Genomic DNA, 9,605 nt, shown 5'->3' on the forward strand with positions numbered 1-9,605 from the left:
GCTAAGGCCTCTAAGAGTTTCTTCCCCCCACCATCAACGATGACCCCACCAGTGCCCCCCTCAAGTCACTCACACACCCACACCCACTGACATCATAACACACATAAATATCCATTGCAGACTCATCTTCCACTGTAATTATCTGTACTGTCAACCTGTCATTGCCATTGTATATAGCCATTCCATTGTGTACATTGCTTCACCGCTGTTTATACTGGTTATATTTGTTATTATTTCTATTTTATTTTATTTTAAAACTTGCAGTTAGTAGTAGTTGCACTACTCTGTGGCACTGTCACTTTTGCATTTCACTGACAAATAAAGAATCTTGAATCTCTATAAAAGGAGAGTGATGGAATGAAGCCCTGTGAATTAAACAATACGTTTATTCATAAACTTTTACAATCACTTTTTGCGATCACCTGGCTGTGCAAATATCACCTGGCTGTTGCAATATTGGTGTAATGTGTGTTTGAAGTAATTAAGAGTTACTACGATAGTAGACTAATGGCGCCCTTTTTTTTTTTTTATCCATTTGGCCACAGGGTTATCATATGTCTCAGTCATTGCGCTAACTTGAGGTTCATTTCACAAGATAACTGGCCTTCACATTTTAGCAGCAGGGTATAACCTACTTGAATAAAAACTACCAACCTGTTCTTTGTAGCTTTACTTCAGGTTGAAAAACTATATTTAGCATCCTCCGTAGACGGTCGTTGTCCTCCTTAGAACGTGAGATTTCACCCTGGTACTCTGCTATTGTTTTTTCCACTGCTCCAAATATCTCAAAAGCCGCCGCTCTTAATCGCTCGCAGAGAAACACTTTCAAATGCTGTATCTGGGCCATTTTGAGATAATAGAAGCCTAAAAGCTATCACCGTGGTAAATAAATTATAACGTGCTGACAACTCGTTTGCCACTTCTGGTCGAACACAGACGCTTTCTGGTCTGGTCGTTGTTCTTCTTTGACTGTAAAAACCATTGCAATACCGCCACCTGCTGTACTGGAATAATAGCGCATACAAACAAACGTGGACATATTTTTATGGCGAACTGTTTCATACACCGCACAGACAGACACTGTTTTCTTTATCTATATAGTTGGTATAGATCTGTATGTAGTATAGATCTAGTTGGTATATATCTGTGTCTAACCGCTCTCCTATCAGTGACGAGGCTGAGTGGTTAATCCTCAGTGGAGAAATTGCAACGATCCTCAGACTGAGGCTCTGATCTATCACCACCAGATCGAATGAGATGCTTTGGATAGTCCTGAGGCTATACAAGTATTACAGCCATGGAGGTTCCAACAGTAAAAATAAAGATCGAGAGGACTGTAAATACCGTAAACTCATGTTTGGTGGGTTAGTGTGAGAACATTTCTCAGAAGCTAACTTTGTACCATGGTAGCTCACCTGCTGTATTACATCCTGTCTCCCACAGGCAGCAGTGATGGAGCAGGTTTAAGACCCGGTAACCCCAGGTAACCTAGGTCGTGATATCAGGTGTATGTATAGTAAACTGTGGGAAAAGATGTACCCCACATACTACAGCCCAACTTGAAAAATGAAAAGGGGGAAAAATGTTTGCTCTCATGTTTCTTCGTTTCTGGAACAGTCACAAAAGTGAAGTGTCCGAAAGGATAAGAATGCTGGAATGTCCTGAAAGAGACATGTGTGGTAGAACTTCTTACAAATCTTATTGTGACTGACCAGTGTTCCCCATAGAGGTGACAGTAATGTCATCAGTCAGGTCTTATCTTATTTACAAGTATATTGGGGCACCACCCACTATTTGTGGGAAACTAAGATCTGCTAGGAAGATCTGAGTGGGTTATCATTACCAATAACACGATATATTTCTGATCAAATGAACAAATTCTTTGAAGTACACAGGTTTCAAGCTTCTGTGTTTGTATCACCAGAGAAACATACACACAGGTAAAATTACAACACGTTTATTAAAGAAAATAAACAATGATAATAATCAATGGTTGACTATAAATGGTTACAAAGGGTTATAAGAATACATGATAAACAGGTACACAATTGATACAAGATAATTGACGGTTGCATTGAATAGACACCAGCAAGTTATTTGCTAACAGTAAATTGGATAGGAGCAGAATAAACAGGGATTAAATAGTGTAGTCCCAACAGGGATTAAATAGTGTAGTCCCAACAGGGATTAAATAGTGTAGTCACAACAGGGATTAAATAGTGTAGTCACAACAGGGACTACACTAACGGGTCAGGGCAAACCACGAACAGTAGGCCTATGAGTGAAGGAGGAAGGGAAAAGCAAATCAAAAACATGGGCAAACAATAATTGGTCTTAAAGCTCAGTTAGTCAGTGCAGTTACTAACAAACAACAACCTACAGAGTAAGATGTATCACCGTGCTAAATGCTAGGAAGAAAGAGGCGCCAGTTGTTTACATTACATTGATGAGTGTAGAGGTCTAACGCTTATCCGATTAGGAGAGACATCAAGGGTTTGACTTATTGTGAAGTTCAGGCAGAGTCACAAGTTAAGCGTCCTAGACAGTCCAGTCCTGCCCAATTCAAACCATAATAGTAACCTAGTAACATATTTATCCAAAAACATTATTATAACACAAGAATTAACTTGCACCATAGGGAGTAAATATGTGTCATATGATAAACAATTATACATGTTTTATTTGGCGTGTGCTGCAGGAGGGCGCAGCGGGGCCTGGCATACAGAGAAGTGTGGGTGTTTTACTGCACTAAGTTCTGCCAGTTCAAATCATTAACTCATTCATGCTTTATTCAACCCAGAAACAACTGCTGGGAATGTCCCTAAAGACAGACGTGAGAGAGAACGTACAAATGTTATTCTGACTGACCAGTATTCCCCATACAGGTCAACATGTCATGATGTTGTTGTTGACTACAGTTTAGGAATCATTCACATGAGATGTCCATGCCTAAAGAAGCACTTGGTACATTCACTGCAGAGATGTGGTTTCTCCCTCTGTGAGCTTGCTCGTGTCTCAGAAACGCTGATCTAGAGAAGCATTTTGAGCAAACAGGTCACATACACGGTTACTCCCCTGTGTGGATCCTCATATGGCCATTTAGGGTTCCTTGGTGTCTAAAGCATTTGCCACAGTCCTTGCACTTGTATGGTCTCTCCCCTGTGTGGACCCTCATATGGGTTTTCAGGTTGCTCTTCTGTGTGAACGACTTGTTGCAATATTGACAGCCATACTCTTTTACCCCAGTATGCTGTTTTTCGTGCCTCTGTAAGTTGAACACATAAGTAAAGCATTTTGAACATACAGGACACTTATACGGTTTCTCCCCTGTGTGGATCCTCATATGGGCATTTAGGGTTCCTTGGTGTCTAAAGCATTTGTCACAGTCCTTGCACTTGTATGGTCTCTCCCCTGTGTGGACCCTCATATGGGTTTTCAGGTTGCTCTTCTTGGCGAACGACTTGTTGCAATCTTGACAGCCATGCTCGATTACCCCATGCAGTTTTTTTGTATTTGTGTGCTGTTTTTGGTGCCTCCTTAAGTTGGACATATAGGTATAACATTTTGAACATACAGGACACTTGTATGGACTCTCCCCTGTGTGAGTCCTCATATGACTGATCAGGGTTCTACTACATCCAAAGCATTCCCCACATTCCTTGCACTTGTATGATTTCTCACCTGTGTGAATCCTCATATGGACTTTCAGGTTCGTCTTTGCTGTAAAGCATTTGCTACATTTATTACACTGAAAAGTTCTCCCTGTTGAATGTGTCTTGATATGCACTCTCAAATCGAAAGTCTTGGTGAAATATTGGTTGCAAATCGGGCACGACAGTGTAGCTCCAATGTGAGCTTGTGACACTGATAGTGGTCCTCCACTGTCCACTTCATTGTCATCTTCACTGTTTTCACTCTGAGCTGCAGAACAGTCAGGCTGTGGGACCTCCTGCCTCAGACTGGGGCTCCTGGTGGGCTCTGGGTCCTCCTGTCCCAGACTGGGGCTCCTGGTGGGCTCTGGGTCCTCCTGTCCCAGACTGGGGCTCCTGGTGGCCTCTGGCTCCTCCTGCTTTAGACTGGGGCTCCTGGTGGGCTCTGGGTCCTCCTGCTTCATACTGGGGCTCCTGGTGGCCTCTGGGTCCTCCTGTCCCAGACTGGGGCTCCTGGTGGGCTCTGGGTCCTCCTGTCCCAGACTGGGGCTCCTGGTGGCCTCTGGCTCCTCCTGCTTTAGACTGGGGCTCCTGGTGGGCTCTGGCTCCTCCTGCTTTAGACTGAGGCTCCATTCCTGCTCACAGTGCTGCTGCTCAGGGGGGATGTCCTCTTCAGAGACAAAAGAAGGTTGCTGAGAATCTGGGAAAAATATGTGGGGATACACATTCGTATATTAATTTACTCTCATGTTGTAAGATTGACAATAACCTATTCAAAGCACTTACACACACTAGTTGACATGACAACACAGGACAACTTAGTTCTCTCCAACAAATAAATGGTTGAACTAGTTTCGTTTTACCAGTTGTGGTATAAGCGGGACAATGGCGAGGTGTGAGCTCGTAGGAAAAGGATCCACTTCACAGACGTCGACGATGTTCGGCTGCACCTCATTGTACACCTCTACGTCAAGGAGTGGATTATTTTCCCACGAGTGCACGTCTAGTCGATTATTGCCCCTTACGTTAACATAATATCGTTGCAAATGATTACTTTCTCTGTGAGTACCACAACTTTCGCATCCCTCCGCGTAGCATCCCATTAGCTGGATGAGCCTCCTCTATGCAGTCCTATGGACAGATAGAGTTGAAGACTGTGCCATGTACTATCGAAGTAAAAATTACCCCACCAAGACACAGTTAGTAATAAAATCCTTCTTTCACTGACTGACGTTTTGTCGGGCGGCTGTCCCCTTTGACGGACATCAAGCTTGCCAAATGTCTCTAGCAAAGTAAGTTTTTGCAAAACTGAACCGAAAATTAAGAAGGGGTGCAGATTGAAAACATGAATAGTTACCCTTGTTTCTCTTTTTTCCACCATGGTGTGTCTGGAGCACAAAACCAGAATGCCAGTTTCTGAAAGTTGGCTGCCCAGTAATAGTATAAATGGGTAGTGCAAGACCTCCACTAAATCTCTGAAGTAAAGATCTACTAACTCTGGGTACCTTTCCTCCCCAAATAAATGTGGTAATGGCCATAATTATTTGACTTAAAAAAAGACTTTGGTAAAAACAATGCGATAGATTGAAATACGTAAAGAAATTTGTAAACTAATAAGTCATCTGCATACAGTGACAACCTATGTTCCACACCTTCCCGTATAACACCTTGGAAAGAGGCGGACGCACGTAAAGCTGCGGAAAGAGGCTCGGTGGCGACAGCAAATGGGACAGTGTGCAGCCCTGGCGTGACCCATGTTCCAGGGCAAACGAGTCAGAGCGGGTATCATTGGTACAGACACCGGCCTGGGGAGATACAAAAGACGGACCCATGAGCTAAATTTGTCACCAAAGCCAATTTTTTTAACAACAGCGAATAAGTACTCCCATTCAATTCTGTCGAACGCCTTCTCTGTGTCAAGAGATATAACCACTTTCGGGGAGATTGAAAATAGTTTTGAGTAAATAATGTTAAAAGGTTGTATTGTTCCTTTATAAAGCCGGTTTGTTTTTCTGATATGACCTCTGGTATGACCTCTGATATGACCTCTGGTATGACCTCTGGTAAGACTACTTCTAGACGCCTCGCTATCACCTTTACGTCCACATTTAGGAGGCTGAGGGGCCTAAAGGAATTGCAGGAAGTGGCATCTTTCCCCTTTTTAAGGAGTTGCACGATTGATGCCTGTGTTAAGGTCGGTGTCAGTGAGCCACAGTCAAGTAACTCATTAAACATAGATAAAAATAAGGGGGAAAATTTTGCATGGGAATTTTTTAAAGAACTTTTTTAAAGAACTCAGCAGCTTTGCTGCTCTGCACTGACTTCAAGGCTAAGAAGAGAATCAAGGACATCTGCAGTTTCAGACTCAACTGAGGGAGTCTCCAGTCCAGTACTCCTTGAGTACTATTGGCAGTATCTGATTGGAACTCAGACTTATACAGGGAAGAATAGAAAGATTTGAAGGTGTAATTGATCCCCGTAGGGTCAGAAATCAAACTATCAGAGGAATCTTTAATTTGTGGAATCAGACGGGTAGCAGTGCAGCGTTTTAGTTGTCGTGCCAACAGACGACATGCCCTGTCACCACGTGAGTGCAATAGTAAACATTCTGCATCTTTAGTAGATAAAGAAAAAAAAAACAAGTCTATCCAAAGTCTCCTTCCCCAATCGACGGAGAGAGCAGGTTACCATTCATGCAGCTTCGGTGCATATCAACAGAAAACCTTCTACTCCTAACGTGGAGAGGCTATTTGTGAATGTTTCATTAAAAAAAAAAAGCCCTTTGGTAGTACCGAGATGAAAAAAACAATAATAAACTCTAGGCTTGGCGTTGTTGACGTCTCCGCCCGCTGAGGAAGGGCCGATGCGGTGGGCTCTGACTAACTTTGGGGGTGTTGGAACGATCACCGTTCCTGCAAGCTTCTCTGGGATACCAAAAACCCGAAGATTGCAGCGGAGAGAGCGGGATTCCAGGTCATCAGTCTTGTGATGTCAGCCTTGCGGACACTGTAGTCGCACAGATCATGTTCAAAGCCATCGAGTCGGCGGCCTCGATCGTCCGCAGTGGCTCGAACACCATCCAGGATGGTGGAGAACGAGGCTAGAGCAGCATCGATTGTACATTCCAGCTGAGTGACAATGGAAGCTGTAAGTTCCGAGTTCCGAGATCAGAATCATGCAGAGGTTCTGTAAGTCTGTGGGGAGTGTGACCGCCTCGGGCTCATTAACAGGTGGACTGGAGACGGCGCCATTACTGTTCAAGTTCGACATCGTGGTTGAATTGTTTGTTCCAAGTCATCTGCTTCTCAGATCTTGTGCCATTTGAATAAAAAAAGCTCATTTAGGGGCTTATAAATCAAATCTGCTGTGTTGGAAAGTGAAATGCAAAGTCAAAATATAGCAAGTTTTGCTAATAAAATGAGGCGGAGGAGCCTCGTCCACAAGTGTCTTCATTCACCTGCTAAACCGGAAGCCGGTATGACTGTTCAAGACAGACCTCATGGGACCCACATTTTCATCCAACTCTGTAGGCTACTTTAAGAGTATAATGCACAATACACACAGTGATTCTTTCATAACATGGATTGATGGTGCTTGAGAGAGAAATGCACAGGGTTAGTCAAATTACAAATATCAATTGACATTCCTGACCAATAGAATATTGCAGCAATGGCCTGCTGGGTTCTGTGAACTCCACAGTCATCTTGAACAGAGCTGCTGTGAAATTCTGCAAATATGTCATTGGCCTTTGCTGCAGTTTGGACCACCTTCGCCAGGTGAGGTTTTTGTTTTTACACTGTGCACATTTGTACAGTTCACAATTTGTTCAATTCATCTAGTCAAATTAGATTCAGACATTTATCTAATTCCAGCAAATCTCATTTGACAGTTGTCTCCCAGTAACTGACCCTATACAGGAGCCTCGGACCAACCCTCCGTCCAACGAGTTAGATCCTCAGCCTAAAGGGTCTTACCCTAATAGGTTTCTAAAGATATACTTAGGCTGGTGTCGAATAGATTCACCCTGCAGTTCACCGTCTACTTCCCACAGTTTCCCCTGCTTCCTCTATCTGGCTTTGTTACGTAAGCGGCCCACAATGGAACACAGCCTGGGAAAGCCCCAGTAGTTAATGACAGCTCTATTCTTATACGAGTGCCAGTTGGTGTAGTTGCAGTGGCTGAAAATGACCCTTGTTTCTCTTTTTCCTCCCCAATTGTTATTTGATTCCCCAACATAGGCAGAAATCGGAAAAATGAGCCAATTCTCGTTTTATGTTTTCTAACTCTACAAACGAAAAACGAGATATAAGTGGATTTCAGCTTTCCGTTTTGAACATGCAAATCAGATGGCCGCGGTGCACACCGACCAAGTAGTAGCCTGGTGTAGTCTATGTTGTCCTTAAAAACTACCAACCTGTTCTTTGTAGCTTTATCTCAGGTTGAAAAACTATATTTAACATCCTCCGTAGACGATTGTTCTCCTCCTTAGAACGTGAGATTTCACCCTGGTACTCCTCTATTGTTTTTTCCACTGCCCCAAATATCTCAAAAGCCGCCGCTGTTAATCGCTCACAGAGAAACACTTTCAACAGCTGTATCTGGGCCATTTCGAGATAATAGAAGTCTAAACGCTATCACAGTGGTAAACAAATAACAATATAGGAACTCTCTTCTTCCTCGTCTGTTCCGTGAACTACAGCAGTGAAAATTCCGCCCACCTACCTCGTGCTCACGAGTCGGGTATATGTAAATGAGAATTTATTCAAAATAAAAGCACTCAAGTTAAACTTGTTTAAGCATTTAGAAAGAGTAAATATAGATAAAGGAACCACAAATTATATGTAACTTATCTGGAAATAAACATTTAATCCTCCCAATGTATTATTTGTGTTTTTAAGGGTTTGTAATTCTTCTAATATCCTAATTACCCTGATGAAAGACTGCTGTACTGCACAGGGGACACATAATGGACTGTACACAAATCATTTTAGGCTAAACTATCACCCTACTCAGCAGCACTTCTAGAATACACATTTCAACCATGAGGGGTGTCATACAGACTGTCCTTACATGAGGGGTGTCATACAGACTGTCCTTACATGAGGGGTGTCATACAGAGTGTCCTTACATGAGGGGTGTCATACAGACTGTCCTTACATGAGGGGTGTCATACAGACTGTCCTTACATGAGGGGTGTCATACAGACTGTCCTTACATGAGGGGTGTCATACAGACTGTCCTTACATGAGGGGTGTCATACAGACTGTCCTTACATGAGGGGTGTCATACAGACTGTCCTTACATGAGGGGTGTCATACAGACTGTCCTTACATGAGGGGTGTCATACAGACTGTCCTTACACGAGGGGTGTCATACAGAGTGTCCTTACATGAGGGGTGTAATACAGAGTGTCCTTACATGAGGGGTGTCATACAGACTGTCCTTACATGAGGGGTGTCATACAGACTGTCCTTACATGAGGGGTGTCATACAGACTGTCCATACATGAGGGGTGTCATACAGACTGTCCTGACTGTAGTTGATCGTGCTGAGGGGAGAAAACAAAACCATGATATTCTCTGTGCTAGAAGACTGTTACATTCTGATATACTCATTATCAACGGTGTCCATCTTTTTCTACTGCTGAATCAAAAACAGGTGCCTGAATGGGAGACTCATTCCATCTATGTCTTGTACATAAAAACATAAAAGGTAGACAGAAAGGTAGACTCACTGCTAGCCCAGGTAGACAGACAGCTAGCTGCTACCTCCTACCATGGGTAGACAGACAGGTAGCTGCTACCTCCTACCATGGGTAGACAGACAGGTAGCTGCTACCTTCTACCACAGGTAGACAGGTAGCTGCTACCTCCTACCACAGGTAGACAGACAGGTAGCTGCTACCTCCTACCACAGGTAGACAGGTAGCTGCTACCTTCTAGCCCAGGTAGACAG

General features: G+C 43.4%; 1 protein-coding gene across 1 annotated transcript; it reads right to left on the reverse strand.

Annotated features, from left to right (window-relative positions):
* Nucleotides 1-1,941: 1,941 nt before the first annotated feature.
* LOC310823567 (uncharacterized protein) lies at nt 1,942-8,276 on the reverse strand. The gene is made up of 2 exons (XM_083696444.1): nt 8,065-8,276; nt 1,942-4,350 (listed from the first exon to the last, which is right to left on the reverse strand). Exons 1-2 carry the CDS (start codon nt 8,255-8,257, stop codon nt 3,068-3,070), a joined length of 1,476 nt encoding a protein of 491 aa, XP_083552570.1. The 5' UTR covers nt 8,258-8,276; the 3' UTR covers nt 1,942-3,067.
* Between the last annotated feature and the right edge of the window lie 1,329 nt (nt 8,277-9,605).

This window comes from Argentina silus (genome assembly GCF_951799395.1).
Source record: "Argentina silus genome assembly, chromosome: X".
Taxonomy (NCBI): Eukaryota; Metazoa; Chordata; class Actinopteri; order Argentiniformes; family Argentinidae; genus Argentina; species Argentina silus.

Bases quoted from the DNA above. Each gene is read 5' to 3' on its own strand.
- LOC310823567 (XM_083696444.1), bottom strand. From the start codon at position 8,257: ATGGCCCAGATACAGCTGTTGAAAGTGTTTCTCTGTGAGCGATTAACA. The intron at 4,351-8,064 runs GTTGGTAGTTTT...TATTTTTCCCAG, and splicing joins GATAAAGCTACAAAGAACAG to ATTCTCAGCAACCTTCTTTT.